The 24,564-nt window shown below is 40.3% G+C and overlaps 1 protein-coding gene across 6 annotated transcripts in view; it reads left to right on the forward strand.

Annotated features, from left to right (window-relative positions):
• The first annotated feature begins 8,345 nt into the window (after window positions 1-8,345).
• The window catches only part of sema3fa (sema domain, immunoglobulin domain (Ig), short basic domain, secreted, (semaphorin) 3Fa), a 50,902-nt gene continuing 34,683 nt past the window's right edge, over window positions 8,346-24,564 (forward strand). For 4 of the 6 annotated variants that reach the window (XM_061043009.1, XM_061043008.1, XM_061043014.1 and 1 more), the window contains exons 1-2: window positions 8,346-8,482; window positions 10,335-10,488. In XM_061043009.1, coding sequence (XP_060898992.1) covers window positions 8,474-8,482; window positions 10,335-10,488 — 163 coding nt within the window. In that variant the 5' untranslated portion in view covers window positions 8,346-8,473. The other 2 variants (XM_061043011.1, XM_061043012.1) reach the window with 2 other exon arrangements.

The following is a 24,564-nucleotide window of genomic DNA, read 5'->3' on the forward strand; positions in this document are numbered from 1 at the left end:
TACAGTTCATTGAGGGAACCATGAATGCCAACATGTACTGTGACATACTGAAGCAGAGCATGATCCCCTCCCTTTGGAAACTGGGCCACAGGGCAGTATTCCAACATGATGACGACCCCAAACACACCTCCAAGACGACCACTGCCTTGCTAAAGAAGCTGAGGGTAAAGGTGATGGACTGGCCAAGCATGTCTCCAGACCTAAACCCTATTGACCATCTGTGGGGCATCCTCAAACGGAAGGTGGAGGAGCGCAAGGTCTCTAACATCCACCAGCTCCGTGATGTCGTCATGGAGGAGTGGAAGAGGATTCCAGTGGCAACCTGTGAAGCTCTGGTGAACCCCATGCCCAAGAGGGTTAAGGCAGTGCTGGAAAATAATGGTGGCCACACAACATTTTGACACTTTGGCCACGATTTGGACAGTTTCACTGAGGGGTGTACTCACTTTTGTTGCCAGCGGTTTAGACATTAATGGCTGTGTGTTTTGAATTATTTGGAGGGGACAGTAAATTTACACTGTTATACAAGCTGTACACTCACTACTTTACATTGTATCAAAGTGTCATTTCTTCAATGTTGTCCCATGAAAAGATATAATAAAATATTTGCAGAAATGTGAGGGGTGTACTCACTTTTGTGAGATACTGTATCATGGTCCTCATTAGATCTAAGAGACATATTGAAGGTATAATATCTGTCTTTCATAGAAGATGTCCGGTAGATGTTACACTTCAGCAGCAGTCTCTCAAACCAAGACAAAGTTTTTCTTTGGCCATACCGCACTGTCCCTCAGCGCACTTCTTTCCCACCCCACCCCACACCGTCATCAGTGTTCTGACCAACTGCAACTGTTGTGAGCTCCATTATAATATGAAGCCCAGAGTTGATTTGGTTCTTTTTTTTGTTGAAGTTTTTGGGACCAAACAAAGACTTTTCATCAGCTGAGGAAGTAAATAGATTTTCCTAAATTGTGCTTTGTTTCTTACAGTGACCCTGAGTGGGCCATCTCTCTTATCCCCATGTGGTAGTTGGACTTACAGTCTGACCCAGAACTTCCACCAGGTAGGTGTGCATTGTGTCCGCTCTGGTCCGTTACAGCTCTGTGCACTCTTGTCCGTCAACACCGGCTGCGTTCTCGATGCTGTCGTGCCGAGACTAAGGAATTCCAATGGTAATATTACAGATTCACTCGCACCAAAACACCAAAACAAACATACATTTGGTCATTGTTCAGAACCATCAAAACAGAGTGTTTTATTCTGAAAGCACAGACATTGAATAATGTGAAAACCTATCAGCTCCACTGCCATAACAGAGCGCAGACAGACCAAACACGCATCTGCTGGAATTTGGCTGAGAGGGAGAGGTACTCACGAAAAAAAATTATGAGACTCTGAGCAAAACATAAACAAGCTGAAGGAAGTGCTGTCCCATCAAATTTTCTGTGTCTTTCAACAGAAGTAAACCAACATAATGAAGGAAAATTAGATAGAAAAGCAACAATAATTTCTACATAGAGGAGTTTTTCACTATTTAAATGATTATACAAGTAGGCTTCTGGAAAAGTCCCATGTTTTCCCCTATCAGACCACAGACTACACAATATTGAGTTCAAATGCAAAAGCTGACCGCTTTAGGGGCAGTAAAATAGCATAGTCATTTCCTCTTACTGTCCTAATTCTCTCCTTCTAGCTGGGGACCAGCAGTTGGACCTCGCTGAAGAAAACTACTAAAAGACCAGACCCTCAGGAGGCCCTCACCAACAAAACTGCATGTGTAAAATATTACACAAACCATCTCAACCAATCACAGGTAGCATGGCTGGGACAACCTTCAGCCACAAAGTCGAGCTAAACATAAAACCATTGTTATTGTTTGCAGTTCTTGTACTACCAAGAACAAAAAGGCAAGGGAAGAAAGGGGGCTGATGTAATCTAATATACATCCTCCCCTTTACTTGATACTAGTATGGGGAGTCCACCAGACATGCAGGGAGTAGGATCAGACCCTGTGGAGCCTGTTAGGAAACATCTTTAATTCATACATGATCATCCCACCACAGCTGCCCGTCTCCTTTTGTTCCCAGGCAGGAGACATGGGCCACATACAATGAGACAAACTTGTGTCATTTAATGAAAAAAAGGGCTGTCCCAATTTTAGCGTTTAGAGTCACAGTCAGCTTCTGTGACAAAACACTGAGAAACAGAAAAATGACAAACAGCCAAACACTGTGCGATCTGGATGAGCCACAAATATGAAGAAAAGAAAAGAAAGAAAGAAAAGTACAAGCTTAACAGGATTTACAGATTAACTGGCCTTTACAATTATAAGCATTACAAAATACAGGTATTGTTTTAGCTTCACCGTGGACTATACAATTGATTATTGTCCCAATCTCACTTGGCCGACAAAAGCACCAAAATATTTTTCCAGTTCGAGTTCACTCTCTTATTATAGTATGTGGTTCTGAATGGGAATCTCCAAACAGGAAGGCATGAACGTACTGAAAGAATAATACACTGATAATGCAGCCATTATTACTCCAAAAACAAGAGACTGACCTCAGAGTCAGCATTTATGTGTAAGATTTTATTTTCAATTAGCTTTATTGTTGTTTATTGTTTTAATGCTGAGTATGTAAAGAAAATATCTGATAAATAAGTGTTTATAACTTTCATGTGAAAATGTATTTCAAGGCTTTTACAGCATTGGAGATTTAGACTTCTTTAAAAGAACAATTAACGTATCTTAAATGTTAGTTAGACTTGATAAAGAGTGTAGTATCAGGTTAATATGTAAATAAGGACAGACTGACGCGCAACATTTATAATTAGAAGTACCGGTAACTATTTTCATTCTCGGGTGTCTACAAACAGCCAAAGTTTTCAGGGCCTGATTCAAGTTTTCTTCTCTGTCTGCCAGCTTTGCGATGGAGGTATGACTCTGCGGAGTGTGCCGTTATCTTTTTCCCATTTAAATGCTAATGAGCGTACTGCCATACTAGTCAAAGCGCTGCAGAAACAGTGTGAATTTTTAATATCTTATCACACCAAAAGGTAACAGCTCTCCCAGTGAGGTGAAGGGATGAGTAAATGTTCCCTCATTAAATTCTACACAAACGGTGTGTCCCTCAGAGGAGGCTGGGGGCCATTCTGTGTGCATCCTAAGAAGTGTGTGTGTTAATGATAGTGCAATGTGCATGGTCAAATGCTTGAGGCTGTGTGTGTACTAACATCTGTCAGTGTCATTTAGATGTGTGCGTACATGCAGATGTGCAGATGCACTTGTCTCTTCACCTCTTGAGTAATGAACAGCTGTTAATTGCCTCCCCATCATGTGGAGGAGACAGAGGTTAAGGTTGTCAAAGTCTGTTAATAATTACTCTCAGTGCTGGTGGGGTCTTTGGCGGTAAAAGGTTGGAGGACAATTCATTTAATATAATGAAACTTGTATGAGACCTCTGCTCTATACTGCCTGGATTTGTATTTCCTGCTGGCACCTGTTTCCATGAAAACCACCTGTGTCTTCCAAATATCAGTTTAGGTGTTAACTATGTGTTTGCTATAGACTTTCAGTGGTTAAATACATGCAAATATATAAACAATCCAGAATAACAGGATGACAAAAGTTGACTGCAGCATTGCCCTCGGGTCCTCTGGGAACATGACAGCATTTCAAATAAAACAGCTAAACATGAAGTCAAACTCACACTGTCGTGGCAGGTTTTGTCAAACTGATAAAGTGGAGCATTTGAACTTGACTGATGTAATATCACTAACATAAATCATCTCAGTAAAAAAGTAGAATAAAGTATCGCTCTGTCAGTATTGAAGTTAGATTTATAAACCTGGCATCTCCTCTGCGGATTAAAAAGGCACTTTTTTAGCACTTTAGGTTCTGCGGTCTGGCACCCAATGGTGGTCTTTGCTTTCAACATTATCTTTCACAATTTCTCCTCAGAGTTGCTACAGAGAAAGCAACGCTAGAGGAAAAACTGGAAAGCAAGAGGGACTTTTATGAAGCCAGGATTCAATAATTACTTTCCTTTTGTCTCACGCAAGTGACAGATGGTGAGGCCACCAGAGGCCTGAAGATGGGAATAATATTGTTGATTAAAAAGAAATATAGGAAACAACATGCAGCTGTTGGCTGCAAGACAGAGGAGGGAAGACAAAAAGAAAGAGGGAAGAAAGAAAGAATAGGAAAAGATCGAGCTCAGAAACAAATGACACAATTACACTTGGCTGATGCACACACATTTCAATTGGAGGCTGTTTGAACTGCTGATGTGAAGTTTTGTGAAGAGATCTTTACTGTTTGACTGATTTATTCTGGGTGAGTCCTGAGGGATTGGGAGTTGTGTTCCAGATATTTATGAAAGTTGTTATTTATTTGGCTCTGTGCAGTCTGGTGCTCAGACCACCCTTCAAACATGAACTCCCACCTGCATATGTTAAGCACAGTACCTCTTTGTGCTTGTATGCAAGTGTGACAATGAAAAGGCTAATGATTTTTTTTAAGACTGGCCAAGATTCAGACACACTGAAAAATACCAATATCTTCTGCAATGTGTGCATGAGCTTGTAAGTGAGGGGGTAATTGTTTCCCAGAGCTCTTGTATCAGGGGAAATTTAACACTTTTAATGGCAAATGCTGATGCTGAGCTTGCATCCTTCTGCTACAAGCATCAAAGCATGGAATCACATTGCCAAGCCACTTTTGCATGGATTAATATTATAGTTGTCTTTCCAAGACATGTTTCAAGGAGAGAAAACTCAACAGCCAAACAAAATAATATGTCTTTCCGTTCACAATTTGTATAAGTGACTTAAATTCTGTTTTGTGTTTTGGTTATCAATCTAATTTATTTCTCTTAACACAAATGGAAAAAGAAGAACAACAAAATGTATGAAAAAATGTACACTCAAATACTGAGTATTATACAATTTGGTTATTTTATATTGAAGTAAGTTTCAGTGAAATGACCACCCAGTTAGTTTGTTTTGTGGTTTAGGTTTTATGGTTTTGTCACTGTAACATTATCTTTCCTGTGAACTACTGAACACAAAGGAAACAATAAATCAACTCCACAGCCACGATTTAATGATAAAAATCCTTTGCATTATCCTGTTTTACCTGAAAAAGTGATGGCCTAAGACTGCATGTAACCAAAGCTATCATGTTTATCATTTATGGAATAATAACTATGCACATGAGGTGTCAGCTGTGTTGTGCATTGACTGGATAAGAAGCAAAATAAGCCAGTGTGATCAGGGGGGGATTGAATGAGATTAAAAGATTTAAGGCTCCATTTGTCCATGAATATCTGATGCATATCTGAGGCGAGAGGCAGTGATCCTCTGTCAGGTTGACGGGGGTGTCGGAGGAAATCTACCTTATCTGCATCTGGCCACTTTTCAACAGTTTCGTATGTGCATGTGCGGCCACATTCCTTTTGTGCCAAATAGTTAGACAGCAGCTGTTAGCATGAAATAAAAATTAGCTTCTTCTCATCCAAAATCTTTGGCGCCTTCGGTTTTCTTTTTTCTCCCTCTGAGTCAAAATACAGTAAGTGATTCATGCTTCAAACAAAAAGCCAACACTGTTCCACATTGAAGACTGCCAATACAAGCAGATACTGAACAATTGTTTAGCTCAGACATGCTGAAAGCTCCTTAGCACAACTCCATATAGGCTATGTCAGCAAAAAGACACCAGTCATCAAGTTGTGAAATGACCTCAGTCATATTATTATACTCAAGCAGCCATGGAAAACATTTAAACATTACCCAATGAACTAAAGAACTGAAACATATTCAGAGTTTAAGACCTTATTCTTGACACACACACACACACACACACACACACACACACACACACACACACACACACACACACACACACACACATACACATTTCAGCACACGCACACACATGCTGTATGGCCATCAATTTGACAATACAAAATATGTCCTCTCTCAGACAAAATTAAGACTAGGCTACATAACATCAAGACATGCGGCAATCGGTCATTTTAGAGAGCCCATGGTGAAATATGGTTGTTTGCATGTATTAACCATAGACTGTAAATATTGTATTAACTGGTAATCATTTATTTGTATCTTAATATTTGTGCTGTAGCCTATTTGGTAAAAATTAGAGATTGAAATAAACAAAATGCCTTAATTTGGTTTAGGCCTAATGAAGCAACTTGAGGTGGGAACAAACCGCATTGTCAAAGAGTTCTAAAAGAAATGTTGGGAGTAAAATGTAGGCAAAATATTAGGGTAGCTTACTAAAGAAACAGAAGGTTTAACTCTCCCTGATATTTAAATGCATATTAGTAAATGTAGGCCTATAACTAAAGCAAATGGTTAACAAAATGAATCCCATCATTTCATTGGCTACAGTTCAAATCAGCAATCACAAAGCATCTATGGATTTACATGAAACTTAAGCTTTTGGAGAAACCTGCAGCACTGGCCGGAGTTGATGAAGTTATGGTTGAGCTGATTAATCCTACTTACTTTCTTATTTATATTAATGATTTGTATTTGATCTCAAAGAAAGCATTTTTCATCTTGTTTGCTGATGATTCCAATATTTTTCTATCTGGTAGTGATGGGCAAAGATTGGTGTCCGAAATGAACAGTGAATTAAGTAAAGTTGACCTGGTTTAAGGCAAACGAATTATCACTCAATACAAAAAAAAGCTCATACATGTTATTTATACCCAGAAACCTACAGGCCAAATTTACTTTTCCCAATGTGTATATTGCCAATAATATCTTAGAAAGGGTAACCGTTACTAAATTTCTTGGAATTCTCATAGATGAAAATCTCATCTGGAAAAATCATATAGGCCTAACACTTATCTCAGGCAAAATAGCAAAAAATATTGGCGTCATCAGAAGAATAATGCATCTGTTATCAAGAAAAATCCTTCTTCATTTATATTACACTATGATCTATCCATACATCTCATACTGTAACATTGTTTGGGCTAGCACCTTTACCTCAACTGCATTTTTTCTCTGCAAAAACGGTTCATCAAAATGATCGCTTTCTCCATCAGATTTAGCAGCTCTACTCCTTTGTTCCAGTCCCTACGAATTCTCCCCATCTTCCACCTAAACCAGTTTCAGTTATGTATTTTTGTTTTCCAACCAGTCAACAACTTACTCCCCGTCTGTTTTCAAGATATATTTCAATTCAATTCTCAAATCCATCATTACAACACAAGGTCAGCCAGCTTACTTCAGTCTGCATTTTTCAGGACATCGTTTTCTCAATTCTCTATCAGATTCAGAGGACCTCATTGTTGGAACAATTTACCCAATCATGTTAGAAACAGCACCAGCCTCAACAAAAACAAACCATTTATTTCCTGCTTGGCCAATTAACCAATGCGCCATCATAATCTTTCTCTGCCATAAGAGCTTATTTTCCTTTTCCCCCTCGTCTTTAATTTGTCTCTTTCTTGTTTTGCTTTCTTTTACACCTTATTGAGCATGTGTTCTTGTTAGCTTTATTGTTTTTCTTGGACTACATTAATGGTATGTCTCTGTGTTACATGTTTCTCTTTAGGAGGGCCACACAAGCCCCTCTGGGTTTATTTGGCTCCTCCAGCACATTTCTTTCAAAATGTATAGTTTGTTAATTAACTAATCATTATGTACTGTCTGTTTTTCCATTGATCTATTATGTTTATGTTTTTTTTTTGTGCAATAAATAAATAAAATAAAAAAATACTTACCATAGGAACAACAACACTCCACGGCTCCTCCTGCTAGCCAGCAGCAAACCACATGTAAGGAAGTAGCTTACCTTGCTGTGTATTAATGCAGATCGTCCTCCTCCTCGTCGCTTTTTCACCTCCATGTAAGCGTTGTTTTGGTTCGTCATTTAATATTTACAGTCTGTGGTTCGTCCACACAAACATAAGACGTTCTCTCTCTGTTGCAATAACCAATTAACACAGTTTATATTAAGCGCTTCACAAAGTACGAACTTGTATAAACTAGAAACAGTGTAAATACCTAATGTCTTTTTTTGTTGTTTAACTCAAAATCTGACTTTAAATGCTGCCAACCAATTATTGTTTCAAAAACCAGCAGCAAAGTCAACGGTTACGTCATTACGTTATTGAAAGGTGTGATGGAGATAATGACAAATGGACAGTTGGAAATCCTGTCATGTTGAGGTTGTGTGCTCAAGAATCGCATGCCAAATTCCTTTAGTCAACAGAGATTTTAATAGGGAACAGTAGGCTACAATGTTTTTTTTTTTTTGGTATAGCAGCACATTTTCACAGCTCCTCCCACCTTTTTAGGGCCAATGACATCTAAACATCTCCTCCAGCTGCACCAACAGTTCATTCCTTATCAATTTAAGTGAGTTAATTTTGGAGTGTCAAAGAGTGCAGAGAAAAGGTGTATTGTGCTAAATTTCGTGGTGGGACGCGGAGCAGGGATGCAAAAGGTAGGTTCCCTCCCCCATGGGTGTGTCCACTACTACCGGAGGATCTCAGTGTATCCACCTGCAGAAGCCGCTTCCCGGCACTACACACTTGAGCGTCGCTTGCGCACGGGAGAAGCTGGGCTGTTACTCGTCTCCAGGAACAACTCTTTGTTTTTAACCTCCTTCAGTGGGAAATACGGACTCTTTTGATGCGATTTAGAGCTCACTTCAAGTTAAAGCGGCCGTGTCAAGTTAATTTAAATCCAAGCTTTGTTTGGCTGTGGGATAATCGTGCAGGATCTGCCGCGGATACACTGATACTCCAGCGTGCGGACGGAGGAGCTCAAAGGATCTGGGTGGATGGTTTTAAATGTTTAACAGCTTCATCACCACAGTATTCACTGGACGTAACTAAAGGGTAGGTCATAAATGAAGTGCTTAATTTATAGGGTAGCCTTCATGGCCAGTCAAATGTTATACATTCAGGCTATTCAGACTGATGTGATCCTAATTCAACAGGAAACCACATTTGTAGAATCGAGGATACATGAGTGATGCATGAGCTGAATATGATAGAAAACGGCTCTGATATGTTTTTTAAAGTTCTGATGTCTTTTTTTTTTGTTGCCCTGACTATTTTCAATATTTAATTTATTAAAATAAGAGCCTAGTTTTGTGCGTATTCCCTTGCGCGTGGGATGTAGTTTTAGTTCCCTCATACGAATGTATGTGTTTGAGTTTCATAGAGTTTTTGCTGTAAGTGATGCTCTTTTTCAAAGATCTGCCATGCACAGCGATGTCGTTTATATAAGAAGCCCTCTGTGCCACTTTTCACAATTTAGAGTCCTAGGTAGGTCTCATAAATGTCACGTGGTTCATGTTCATGCCCTCATAACTCGGAGCTCAGTCGTCACGCTTTATTTTGGTGAACGGTCTTGCTTTGGAGTTGTGCCTTCAGAGCTCAACGTGGAACTTGATCTTAAACCCTGACTGTCAGTTTGACCTCAGATTCAGACCCACGTTTACGAGCAGATCAGTGCAGTGCATGGATAATCACAGCAGAATAGTATCGCCTATGTGTTGTACTGTACCCAAACGTGGCACACTTGTTTCTCTGGTTTTTACGCACAATTGTGGCTCATTTCAGTCGCGCTGATGACCTGGATTTCTGTCGATAATTTTATGGGGATATTATTAACTTCAGCTCTCTTTGTTACTCTTAAAGCATGTTGATGCGCCTTGTGTGCACAGCCAGAGCGCACAGAGCAACTCCTGTACTGCTTGTGAAATTGCTTTTGCTGTATTATTGACGAGGTATTTGCAAAACTATTTTGCACGAGATAGAATATATACTATTATGCGTTGTTTGCACAAGAGCTGAGGGTTGAGAGAGAGTGGCTTGGCTCTCTCAGCTGGATGGAGACTCCCTCCATTCACTGTTTCCCTGGTTGTACACAGAAGCAGACAGAGGCAAGAATAATTGTGGGCGGTTAGGAAACGCACAGTAAAAATGAGAGACCAAGCAGAAACCACAGAAGCAATGATGACATTTCAATTCTGAACCATAGTTGAGTTTCTTCCCAGACTCCTACAACCCTCTGCTTTTCTGCTTCAGGTAACTTGGCATATATTGCACACCATAATGAAATTTAACAATTGTTACATGAAACAGATCCCATCTTGTTTGTATTTATTTATATCTTGTCTGGTTTTGGTTTAAGAGTCACTGTTTTAAGAATTTTCTATGTATCACGGTAAGAAAGGAAACAGGTCTATTGTTGCAGCTCAGTGGTTGTAAACTGGTCTTTGCAGATGGTTTCTGATTTGGAAGTTCAAGCCCATTGTCTGATGTGCGTCCCTCTGTGTCCCTCAGCTCCTGTGCTCTTCCTCCTCTCCGCTGTTAACACACAGAGGGATAATGTGGGACAAACTGTGCTGGCTGCTGGCCCTGCTGGCCCTAACGTCTGGGGCTTTGCCGTCCTCCATCGAGCCCCTGTCTGCTCCCAGGATTTTCCTCTCCTTCAAAGGTAAGACACTCACAACACTATGATCCGCTTTATTCAGTTTTTGTGTTTCTTTGCAGACAAGTTGATTTGATCAGGGAGTAATAGTGTCTTTTAGTGTTTTATTTCTCTCTCTTGTTTTATAACTGGAATGGGTAAACTATTGGCACTAGCTGAATTCAGGACTTGGCATATATTCCCTCCCTGCTTCACAGAGAGTTTGATTGTGTGTGGATGAGGGATGAGGAGATGTGCTGCTGAACATTCAGGGTCAGAGAATGTGTCTTCATTTAATCGCCTGGCTGCCATCAGTTGCCTAAACAGGCCTTTGTGTGGCCTCGGCTTCCTTCTGAAATCAAGTCAGATTTAACACTTGGCTGGACACACACTCAGGGCACAGATCCAGGATGTTATGAATGTTTGCCGGTGCCACATGAGACCCTGTGTGTGCATTGAACTGTCTTGTTAAAATAGGTCTGAACGATGTAGTCTCCTGAGCTTTGTCATTGGAGGGCTGGTGTAGCCATTGTGTCCATGTAAAGCTTTTATAGAAGTTTTTATTGCAACTGTTTCCTATAAGTACGCCTGTGAGTGTAAATGTGTGGAATTAGAAGCATTATGAACATTAGTAGCATTATTAAATAGGAACTGTCTTTTCTGGAAATCATTGAAAATTGGATTTGAATAATCCTAACTGTTTATATTTTAAAGAAGAAGCCGCATAGTTAGTCCTGAAATGGCTGAACTTATTTGTGCTAATTTGTTGCTCCCGCCCTTTTTTTCTTCTTCTTCTTATTTTTTGCCAAATTAGCTTTTTTTTTGCTGCTACTCAGATATGCCACTTACCTGTTTTCCCCTTAAAATCCCATCTCTTTCTCCCCATCTCTAATAGAGTTGGATTTCACCCTCTACTGGTCTCACATTCACTTGTTAGAAAAGGGTTCATTTTTTTTCTGCTGCTTTTAATTGAGTTTCTTTTTGTTTTTAATTAGTTTCTTGGGTTACTTTATGCCTCACGGAGCAACTTCAGATAGCTGGAGACTAGAAATGCACCTTGGCTTTGCATTTGCTAATTGTATTGGTGTTGCACCGTACTGCTGGGAATAGCTCTGTAATGTGCTTTTATTAATTATTTATGTGACCGTGAACTTAACCAAATAATAGGTTTTAGCTTCCCATGATATCTGTCTTGTGGTGGCATACAGATTGGTTGTAATAAGATGTAATAATAAGTAATAATGAGCTTTCATATTTAGATTGTAAAAGAAGACAAGCTTCAAGTGGAGGCGGCCAATTCTAGCAACTGTTAGAATGCATCTTTGTTGATTTGGCTTCTGTCTGTGACCCAGCCTCTCTTGTTTTTTCATAAAGGTTACACACTATCACTTCCCACTGATTATTTGCATTTTATAAAGCAGGGAGAGAAGATTTTGCTGCTTTTGGCGGAAATCCAACATTTTGACACAAGAGAACCAACCCTTTGTCTTTCCTTTTTAAATATTTGCTTTCTATCACAGCATCAGGCAACAGATTATATGCATACATACACACACATCTTTCTAAAGGAAAATGATAATATCTTGTTGGCATATATACAGTATTAGAGATGCATTTCAGTGTGACCATCTGCTATAAACGCTCCCCTTGAAATCACATTCTGCATACACTGAAATGTATTAATCTCTACATTTCCTGCCATTGAATTTAAACGCATATTTTCCTAAATCTCTTCAGACCTAAAAGCTATAGGATTATCATGTATGAAAAACTTTGTGAAAACAGATTGCATGTTAAATCACAGTGACAAACAAACAGCTTAAATTTCTGGCACACAGTCTGAAAAAAAATCCACCACCTTTTTCTTAAAATGGGAATTGTTTCTCTTTGTTCTCTAAATTTGATTAGTCAATTTCATAAGCCCCTTATTTAATAAATTGTATTGATTACAATTTTGTAATTGCACAAACGTGCAAGATAAAAAAGACCTGTGGATCTGTTAAAACTAAAGTTAACCATAAACAGCCATGAGCAAGCTAAGCTGATAATTTCTTCTTTTGAGGTTCCCAAAGTAGCTACTGAGTGTGTTAGTGCAAGATGAGTTATCGACTGTGATAAGGACCAAGAAAGCAAACAGAGGCTAAGACCAAAGGAATGTCTACGCAAAGCTCGCAGGGATCATGAACCAGGACTTCAAAAGAGACACACTTAAAACAAAACACACACCCTAATGAATCTAACTTAACTTTGAGTGTTAAAAAAGTGTACAGTAAGATTTATTACTATATATATATATATATATATAGAGAGAGAGAGAGAGAGAGAGAGATAATAAGAGTATCAAAGTTGAGATGACATAGAAAAACAAAAGGTCTTGTCTGTGTCTCCCCTCTCACAATGCCTGGAGGAGTCCGGCTCAGATCAGCTGTCTGAGAACTCCTATATTTACTTTCAAACAAGGTCTGTAATCACATGCTATTTTAGTGCGCAGGGCTCTGCGAGGTTGTGACCTCTTCGAACAGAAGCCATTCACACCAGAGGTTAACTGCCCTCAAACTGTGGGAGAATGGCACCATATTAACAAGTAATAGCTTGTTAAGCTAATCCTCGGGCCCATTTGAAAGTGTTTAACTTTGTTTATACTCAGCCCCTTTGGTCCTCCGAGGAACACCTGGGTACAAGGTTAGCTCTGGGAAAAAAACAGGCCGTCCTGTAATTGGACTAATTCTCACAATCTTAAGGTTACTCCAGCCTTTGCATTTTTTCCATGTCAGTCTTTTTGTCCTGCGTAATCGGTTGATGATTGTCACGACCCAACAAAGAACTCACTATCGGTTCATCTCTCCTGACAGTTTTGAGGGTCAGGACCAGAAATGGCGACATGCCCTCGTCGTCTTTATTCCTATAATAATTACGGGCTGATCCTGAGTTTGAACTTTACTGCAACAATAGACCTCATACCCCACAGATTATATTCTATAGACAGATTTATGTGTATACATAGTACATGAGTAGAGCCCTTTGTCTCCTTCAAGTCATTCCCCTCCGTAGGTGGTCTTGTTATTGTCCTTTTGACTTCTCTGCTGAGAGAAAGAATTACAGTCCTAATCATGGTATGAGTTGTGACTCCTCCTCAGATTGTTTGAAGGACACCAATGTTTTTATCTCCTTGTGACCTGTCTGCTCTCTCTGGTGTATGTAAATGTGACAAACCAGAGCCTAAGCCAAGAGTTACTGCAATCAGGTCTCAGCAAATCAATGAGCTGCTGAAAGCTATCTTGTCTGCTAGCCATTTAGGAGTTCAAACATATACCTTTCCAGACAAGGTGGTCACCTGCAACAATCCCACACATTGTCTGATTGCTCTGATCTGTCTCCTTCAAACACAAGTAAACAGACTGTATTTTAGCCTACTGCTGTGATTGGCTTATCACCACAGAGCTTGCAAATGCTTCAAAGTCTGCAAGTTCTCTCCCAAACCCTCCTGCTGTTCAGCCATAAAGTGATGTTACTAATTAGCCGTAACATCAGAACACATCACACATTATAGGGGCTTATATTAAATGCATCATTTGGGATTTTTAACATAATGAGACGTATAATTCACATGCTGTTTGTAAAGATCCATGGGGAGACTCAGAAACGTGCATATTCATATTTATTTTCTTGGTCTGCTATTGTTTTCATTTTGTATACCACCACAGTGTGACCCATGAGCTGATGTCTAATCAACTGGCACTCTATGCATGGGCAAAGCCAAAAAACATTTACACCAAAACATTTAATACGTTTTTTATCTTTACTTTTGTGTAACATATCATTTCACCTCATTTCAGTTATTTCTAAGACATGCTGTTCAAAGTGTATTTCGAATATATTTGCTTTTCCTCATCTAGTACAGATGCAGTTGTTATGTTACAAGAACTTATAAGGATAAGAGTTGATGACAACATGCAATTTTGGGGTCATTATAGAACACTATTGTTACAAGTTAAAGCTTAAATAATATAAATGACAAACAGAAGCTAAATTATCTTGACGGAAACAACGAGCAGCATGTTTATTGTTGCAAAACGCTGGTTTTCTAGTTTTTCAACAAAAGCAAGTACGCTTTTCACATCGGCTAAAGTCCACTGTGCACTGTTCAAACACTTTACTGCAATATCCAATCCACATCCTCTGTGTCTTTAGCTACCAGCTGTGCTTGTTTACTGCTTTCCCAGCAGATAATCATCATCATCAGTACATTAGGGGAACAAGTTTGTCACAGCCTCACTGTCTCTGTCCTACATGCATTCCAGTTCTGAGAAGTCATGGCAGGATGCTTTTATCTTTTGGTCACATCGCTGCTCTCTTGTACATACAGTACTCGGATGCAGCAGGCGTATGCATAACACATGCAACATTGTACCTGTTGGCAAAAGTCTGCAGTCCAGAACTCCCTCCCCTTTCCCTATTATCTCCATTAGAGAATGTCAGGGCACTGCAAAATGTTTCCACTGAGTAATGTGTGATGGCTGTGGCACGCAAGCCTGCAGCAATTATTACAATAGTTTGCTACTTTCTCCCTAGAGATGCTGCTGGGGGAGGAGAGGAGAGGAGGGGGGGGGGGGGTGCATCCCAGCAACCTCTGCTCTGCAGGATGCATGCTGTCAAAGTCTGATTATTCAGGAGAGAGAAACAGAAGGCGACAGCTCCGCGTGCTAAATATAGTGTCCTTTCTGTCTGTTTCGTTCTCTTTTTTATCTCCCTCTCCTCCTCTGCCTTTACTCCACACTCACACCCTCTGTATTTGCTTGGTGATAAGAGGTTGGCAGTGTCAGGTGAGGCAGGAGAGCACCCAGTACACCGCCCACAGCTGGAGCGTGCTGTTTTAGCACACTCGAAAGGCGAAATGGGAGAGGGGGGTCTCTAAAGTGCCTGGACTTTCCTTTAGAAGAAGGCACACAACAGTGAGGCAGCAAAGGAATGTTTGAAAGAGGAGTGGGTGGACATGTGCAACAGAAAGGTTTTACATATTAGCTCAGTTAACGTGCAGAAAGTGAAGCGCTAGATTGCAGCATTGAAAGGAAATACTGTGCCTCTATGTGCAGCTCTTTCTTTGTCAATCAACACATGCTGGCTCTTCACTCTTTAATGAGTTCACTCAAAAAATACACATACAAATAATTGAGAACTGATTGAGAACATATCTCGGCCTTTGCATTTTGATCACCCCCTGGGCGATAAAAATTCATCCAACATGTAAAAGGGAAAAGAAATCACTAAAAGTCACTCCGCTTTTCATTCAGAATAAAGCAACTGGCTAAATCAATCACATATCTAAGTGTTTGTGCTGGAGAGGAGCAGGTCTAATCATAAAGAAAATCATATTCCACTGTGAGATGTATCAAAGCACCGAACAGACCATGGATTTAGATCATAACATGTTGACCAGTGGCGGAGCTAGTGTGGCAACAGTGTACAAGTTTAGTTCAGGACTAGAGGTTTTCTGGGAGACCGGCATGCTGGAGAGCAAGAGACAACATTCCCTAATTACAATATAGTCATTTTCCCCCCTAAAATGTACATTGTATAGCACTAGGACAAGGTAAAGTGTTTTTTTGTTTTGTTTAGCTGTTTCTGTTTCTATGGAAAAGCTGTGAGCTGACTTTTAATGAAAGAAAAAAACTAAAAAAATTTAGTGTGAATCTGAGCCTTGGAATTGATTCATCTGACATTGTAGATCAGGACTCTTACTACAAGAAGAACCCTAGATGTCTAAGAAAGTTCATATCTCTGTGCAACCTCTTTACCATTAATAGGTTTCCAGAAATAATCAGTGTTAATGGCTTTCTGTCAGAGAGCTCATGTGTGTGGATCATAGTTTACTGCACGTACACTTGATGCCTGTGCTCAACAAAATGTCACTCCAGTCGTCTGTCTACTATTTAAAGGGGGACAACACTCAGCAGGGGTGAAAGACAAACACTCTGTTGTGGATGTGTGTTTTGGTTTGTTAGTGTGAAAGTGAGTGTGTACTCTTATAAAAACATCCTGGTGTCTGGTTTCTGCTGCATCCAATTTTGGAGATCGAAATGTGACAGACAGGGTAAAAATAGACGTAAGCCACAGTGGTACATAAGACAAATGTCATTTTTTGTTTCTATTTTGAAGAGCTTGATTGGCTCCTGTTGGTGAGTCTTGATCATTGATTTCCTTTGGGCCATTTAAATCATTACTATTAGAGGCATTCTGTATTAAACCTCATGGCTCGCAGAAGAAGAGGAAGGCAGGTTAGACCAAGAGGACAGCAATTGTTGTGGTTAGAGACAGAGATGGAGAATGTAAAGGTTTTACTGGAGGTGCTTTTCCTCAGATTCAAAGTGACATGGAGGAATTGGAAAGAGTCTTTTAATATTCATGGAAAGGCCATGTGGTTAAGTCTGCCTTGTTTGTGTGTGTGTTTGTGTTTGTGTGTTCACATTCTTGCAGAGCTTCTGCAAAGCTCTATATATATATGACAGTGCTTTGGTTCGGTTACCATAGCAGCATCTACCTGTCACTCCTCACAAACTGAATCGGGTTCAAATGCTTCTCTCGGCAGAGGAGAGGTGGGATGTAATCACAGCGCTGAGCTTATTTCCCCTGATGTCTGCTGCCTTGTCTGCTTGCAGGAAAAACCTAGAGTAAAGCAATGCGAAGGCTTCAGGGCTTAGTTAAGACAAACGAGACAATAAATGAGCTTAAACAATAGACTTTGAAGAGCCTGTGGTCTGTTCTTGTGAAGTTGCTGGGAGGAATGGAGAGTTTATTAAGGGAACACGTGAGGGATTGGTTTTTCTAGACGTGATCTCCAGATGTGGCAGAGGAGTGGGAGTCCTTCGGAGAGAGAGGGGAGGGGGATTGGGGTTCAGCCTGAACTAAAATTAAGGAGACACTGGGTCAAGGGCGCCTCTCCACTTGTTTACTCAGACAGCTATCATTCATTATCATTTGTCTGTCAGTGTCCAGATCCGGTTACAGCAATGCCATGACCTCGCTCATGTGATTGCCCTTGTGAACACTCGGGGTGGGAACTAGGAACACACACTCTGTCATGTATTCGTACCTACACTGATTGTGTGTTTGTGTGTGTTGCTTAAACACATCAAAAAGCAACTTACAAAGCTACTTTTTTAATTTTCTAAAATCATTCTCTCCATATCATTATCATTATATCAGGGTATTCAAATTCCTTCAGTGCTTGTTTTTACACAATAAAAACAGATACAGTGAAAACACAGAAAAGCACAAGACAAGCAACATCTGTAAGATCTGCAAGTAGCATGCAACAAAAGGAACAATATGTTGATCTTAAACCATGAATCATTCGACTGTTTCATCAAACAAAAGGAAATTAACTGGCAAACATTTTTATTCTATCTGCCAAAATCTATTGAATGAACAAGGGAAACACTTTCAATCAAATCTCTGGTCATGTTATTGTGATTCAGTATTTCCAGACTTTGTACTGCATGCATGATTGAGATGAGAACTTTTACACTGTTGGTGAAACTATACACAAAGCTTTTGTAAAGCGTTGTGTCATTTTAAAGATTGCATTAATATTCATAAAACTGATTAACTGAATCGTTTGACAATCTTCAAAACCACACTTGCTTGTAATGTCTTAAAAGGTTATCGTGAAATAATGAGAACTGTAAAACATTTCAGAAAATGTCAAAACACAACAAAGGTATTTGAGCTCTGAGTTTACCCTTTTCAGGATTGATGATTAGGCACTTGTTTTTGTTGTTTGTTTTTCTGCCTTTTCTCCAAACTACGACAGGAATGCTTACCAGTTTTAGAATAGATAATACGCTTGGTAAGTTGATAGGCTTAGGCAGGCATGACTTTGGAAATGGATAGATTTTCTAGAAGTATTTAATCAAGCAAAGTTGAGACCAGATATTAGAGCCTCTTATTTTTTCATCTTGCTTCAGTCTTTGCAAATGTAACATCGTTTGACTTGACTAGGAATGACCGTTGGGTGAAGAGCTCATACTGTGAGAAGGGACAAATGTTTATCCGTTCTGTGAAAGTGAAAAGAAGGGTCTGTCTGATGAAGAGAGAGAGGAGATACATTACAGGAGACATGCTGGAGGAGAGAGTTATATCTGATGAGCTATTGCTGGTACAATGTGTCTAAGGGGATTTTCTGCAGCCCCATCACAGTAATGTTATCTGAATTCAACATGACTAACTACAGATTTGTTCTCCTCCCCATGGACACAGACTGACATGTTGAACTCGAGGGGGTCCTCTAGGAGGGAAGGAGAAAGGGAGACAGAAAGACGAAGAGACTGAGATAAGGAGGGCAAGAGTCGAAGTCAGGACTGTCAGAAAGATAGAGTGAGCAGAGGGAAATATGATGGGAACGATAGAGCAGACACAGAAGGGGCGCTCTGAGCGTGCTAATGGACTATGGGGCATCAGTGTCAGGTTTGCTATCTCAGCCAGAGCAGGGATGGATAGATAGATGGAGGGATCTGAGAATGAGAATGAGAAGGAGGAGAGGAGTGTGGGTGCATGTAAAAAATCATACTGCAGACAAATTGTGTGTCTGCTTCTCAGTACCATACAATGTAAGGTCAATGAAAACTTCTGACTTTATTCAAACTAACATATTGTACAATGTGTTTTCTTTCCAGGTCCTTACTTTGTTAATTTGTCTAATTTATTGGACAACCCTAATGTTTGGACATGAAAAGTAGGGTGTGGGGGGGGGGTACATTCATTCCTTAATGTCTTTATTCTCATGAAAAAAACATAGATACAAGTTTAAAAAGGACAAACATACACACTTTGTAACAACTCTTTTGTGCTTCATACAAATGCATGCATGACAGCGTGTGTTGGTTATCGATACCTTGGGAATGTAAAGGGCTGTAATGTTAGATGGATCATCCAAGGGTAGGTGTTGTAAGTATTTTGGCACCGTGAACCATCTAAACCAAAGCCCAAAGAAGGGCTCTGAACTGTACACATATTCGTCAACATAAAAAAAAAACTGATGTGAAGCCAAAGTACATGTACGCGTATTTGGAGTAGTTTCTTCATGCTGAGTGTTAAACGTTCAAAGTAGTTTTCACTGGCAAGCTTTAATTGCACATGCTTCCTTTTGTAGATGAAAGGTCAAACTTGTTTTCAGGCAGGCGTCTGACAACCTCAACCTCCTGTAATCTGTCAGGTGTGGGACGTTCAGGCAAAAAGTCCACCAACCCTCCGTGTGTGTGTAGCTGAATGCTGGATGAAGACCAAGTATCTGTCTTTGAGATTATGGGAGAAATTAGTCCTGTGGTTCAGTCTGACCATGATCCTGTGGGAGGCTGCAGTAGTGCTGTTTCGCTATTGGATTAAAAAAAAAAAAAAAAAAGCCAGAGCATTCCTCCTCCCCATGTCAGAGCTGTATTTCATCTTTTGGCTTCAGCCTTTGCCTTCCTTCATTTCCCCCATATTCTCTCTGCAGGATACATAATTGGTGAAAACTGAGCCTCTGTCAGATGCTAACATCAATACAAAGCCCACCTTCAAGGTTCGAGATGTAAATGCTGGGTAAATGGCAAAGCCCTCCTTGTCAGATTGATCTTGCTTCAATTGGATTTGTATTCCAAATGTTCCATTAGCTGCTGTGGCTTCGAGCAAGTATAATGCCTTAGTTTGAAGGTCAGACCTTATGAGTGAGATCCCCCCTTGTGTGGTTCGGGAACCTCCCAGAACCCATCTCGTCCTGGAAGAACAACAGAGATGAGCCGAGCGGAGGAAGAAGGGGCAGAATGTGGTGAAACATGGGGCTTCTAGGCCTTGTTTTCTGGGTTCATGCACTGATGGGCTCACCGATAATGTGCTGATTGTGGATGGGAGGAGATGGCCTCTCGTCCCTGATCATTGTGGCGGTTGCATTGACTTGATGCCAAGTTTTTTTTTTCCCCCCTGTTCACGCCTCTTTGCCTTGGCGCTTTGTTAGCTAGCCCTGTTCTCAGGAACCCTCTCTAGGTGTCCCTAATGGTATGTTGGCAGTGTTGTCCATAGTATCTGTGCCATATGTGTGTGTCTGTGTGACTGCATACATATGTATGAATGAGAAACAGGAGTACGGGCCTCCTATGTTGCTGTTGTTATTGTTGTTGTTGGTGTCGACGCCTCACTCATCCCCGTGAATGGACTGCTTGGTCTAAATAGAAGAGGGGCGTTTGTGTGGGTTGGGTCCATCATTCATCCACTTCATTCATGTCCCTGGGGGAGCAGAGGGGGGAGTGGTATACAACACTGGCACGGCATATTCGCTCAAAGCATCCTCTTCCTCCCTCTGCTCTCTCTCTCACTCCGTCTCTCATCATTCTCCTCCCTCACTTTTTCCTGCTCTTGGCCCAAATGCTGAAACAGTCATCAGACAGAGCTTGGCAGTGATCCTTGGCTTTCATGTTTTGTAGGATTTCATTTGAGATGAATTGATGTGCTCCTCTGTGCCATGTGCTTCGCCTCACTACAATGATGGAAGACCACAGACAGCCCCCTCAGAGAGCTCATAGGAAGTGGTACCTCCTGGCACAAATACACAGAAACAAACTCTTTTCCACAGCTGACAGATCGAGTTTTAATGTGGTCGACTCAGCTGAGAATCCCACAGAGGAGACAAAAACTGTCTTCTGACATTGGGAAGATCTCCAACTTCAATGTTGCTTTGTTCAAGTGTAATCGCATTTGGAGAGTATAAAAAGCTTGGAATTCATTAGTCCATGGCTTCTGATTATACCATTGTCACTGGCGTTAAGATTTACTGCACAGTGTGAAATTTACCTTTTCACCACCGTGGCCGGATTACACTGTCCTATTAAACAATCTGTGCATGACTAATTAGTCGCAACCAATTGCAATGCATTATGAGCAGATTAGTTGCTGTGGTGTTCAATAGGATTGTTCTCCAAAGGCCATGTTGTATTGCAGGGAAACATTATTGCAATATGCAAATCATGTACAGAGATGCATGTGCAAGTTCTACCAATTAGCTTTGCATTAGCTTCTTATAGTAGTATTTTTTTGGTTTGGACTCCATGCTGGTGTTGTTTCTAAACAAATAAAATGATTATGCACGAATCATGCAGCATTTCCAACTGCATCATGCAAGTATGAGGAGATTTGTTTGTTTGTGTGTAGCAACTGCTCCTAGAATGTAAGTGTTTTATTCTGACATTGTTGTTGTTCCAAGTTTTGATCAATTTGGAGTTGTAATTGTTTTTTTTTTTCACTTGTCCTGCAACGTTTTTTAGCTCCAGCTTTTGTGTGAGATTGGATACAGGCCCTACATTGTATAATTTTGAAGTCGTTAAAGTCTAATTCAGGCAAGACATGGCATTTGTTTCAGCAAAATTCTGATCCATTTCAAGCAGAGGCGGTTTGCAAAGGTCAATTACCTCAAACTGAATATCTTTTATTCATGTATAAACGTATATTTGTATTAAACATTGAGACTTTTTTCATCATTAATGAACAAAAAGACATGAACTATAAAGATAAGGAAGCAGCTGGGGAGATAAGTCCTGGCTTTGCCCACCATTAATGTCATTGTTGGGCTCCTGTTTCGTATCATGAGATGGACTGTCCTTGACTCACTTTCAGTATCACAGCCGTCAGAAGCAGGCAGTAAAATTTGACCTGGCAGGTTGACTTGTAATAAACGCCTTGTCCCTTTATTTATTTATTTTAATGCAGGGCCTGATTGCGTGACGATCAAAATCAAATTCCTCAGCTCTCTCAACTCTTTCTTGTCTGAATGTTTGGAATGATTCACTGGTTCTTCAGATGATCAGAACCAGACTGCTGGAAAAGCTACAAGAGAAAATATGGCAAGCTGCAAAACAAACGAGCCCTTAGCAGGAAAAAAAAAACTTAACTGCTGTTCAGATCTGCTGAATGAAAAACAGATAAAGAAGATAGAAGGGAGTGTGAGGGAGAGCAAGTGTGACTGCTTTTTAAATTAAAAAAGTATCTCTCTCCATTCCTGGTGTTGGTCCAGTGTGTGTTTGGTAGCCTTATCAGTACAGAGCGGATGGCTAAGTACTGATTTATGAGCACACATGACAGTGTAAGATAAGAGGGTTTTTAGCCTCTATGTGTCTCCTTCAACACCCCATGTGTGGACAGATGGAGGGACTGTGACCAAGATTTCCCACTGTCATGCAGGTTGCCTCTCAACTGATAAAAATCTTGATTTCCGCTCAGAATTTTCTCTTGATATCTCGCCATCTCTCTCCCTCTCAAATCAAAACAGGTACTTCCAGCTCATTTTGTTCTTTTGTTAAAAACATTTCAAGCATCTGCCACCTGTATACATTTGAAGTACAGACATGTTGCTTCAGTAAAAGTCTGTTGCGCTGTAAGAAATGTCTGGTTATGAGATGCTACCGCTATGGATTTTGATGTGTTGCATCATGACTGTTTAACTACTGGAAAGGTCATTTCAACATTTCTTATCTCGCTCCATTTCTCTGCACACTTAATCTCACTGAGCACAACTGCCAACAATAACATGCCTGAGAATTTGCAGCCATTTTCTGATTAGCTGTTGGCATTTGGTTGAAAAAAAGCTTGTAATCAGGACAGGACAGGGGTAAATGTTATTTGCACATTTCATGCTGGTGTGCAGTACCTGCAGTGTAGTATTGACTTAAGGGCTTATGGAGCAGAGGTTTAAATTGATAGGGTACACATTAAAATCTTGAATTGTTTGATTGATTTTATGAATCTTTTACTTACTCTCTTGTTGCAAATAGGTCATCAGTTTTGCTACCTTTGCCCAATTTGTCGCCATTTGTCATCTAAATGTTCAACTGCACAATTTAACTTGAGAAACGTATCCCTATTAATATAAATGTAATATTTCTCATGCACACATTGCAGTGTAGTATTGTCATTAAAGGGTTTTTGTTGAGAAGAGGCCTAAATGTGGATTGTGTAGGACAGACATGACATCACTCACTTGTGTTTTTATGCATCTATTTCTCTCTTTCTTGCTACAAATAAGTTTCTAATTTAGCTACTTTTGCCTCCTTAGCCCGCAAGATCTCCCCTTTCAACTGCACAAATATAGAGGGAAACTTTCTATCCCTGATCTCTATTAATATGAATTTAATACTAACTAGAACCTTTCAAATAATCTCTCCATGCTGCCCCCAAGGAGCGGCACTCTGAGCAGCGACCCTTATGGTCATGGGTGAGAAAAAGGTCAAAGGGTCATGGGGTAGGATGTCCCATCTGTCCATCAAACATGAAAGCAGCAGAGTCTACAGGCGCTGGTGTTTAAATGGGAGGAGGGAGTGCGTCAGTCAGCACAGGGAGTAAAAAGGCGGGGGATTACACAGACAGACAGTAATCTATAGGTCTGTCAGCCTGTCACTCAACCTGACCTTGGCTAGCTTTGCTTTAATTGCAGGTTGGGATGAGAGAGTGGGGCCCAGACAATTCACATTATCCATTAAAGATGTAATGGCTGCCAACATGTCTCTTCTTGAATTACTTTTTTTTTTTTAACCTATCGGAATGTAAATGGTCATTTAAGCCTGTAACTATTTTGAGAGAAGCCTCCAAACTTTTAAGTAATGCAGGCTATTCATGCATGGGAAAATTGTTCTGTGCAACATTCCTCCGCTCACACCGAATTTAGTACAAGGATGCTATAGAAGAAACATTTTTTCAAAGCTGATGGCCCTTGGGTGGTCTAAACTGACTGCTTCCATGCGAGATCACACTTCTACACCACACCTGTTTGCTTTTTTCTGCAACTTAGATTTAAATCTTCCTTCACACCACAATAAACTCAGCTTTCACCTTGTTGAATAATCCTCTTCACAGAGAGCCTTTGAGATAGAATTAAGACAGGTTGCGAATGGAAAAAAAATGTAATGCTGAAAAGTATTTAGCATCTTGCAAAAGCTTGAAAAATGTGACTTCCTATGCTTTATTTTTTCCATCACAATATTCTGTTGCATTTCCACTGTCTGCATTCCTTTCTGCTATCTCTTCCACCACTTCAGCACTCCAACTCCCTCCATTCCCACCAACCATCATCTCCTTCATACAGCC

Source organism: Labrus mixtus, chromosome 7, assembly GCF_963584025.1.
Source record: "Labrus mixtus chromosome 7, fLabMix1.1, whole genome shotgun sequence".
Lineage (NCBI taxonomy): Eukaryota > Metazoa > Chordata > Actinopteri > Labriformes > Labridae > Labrus > Labrus mixtus.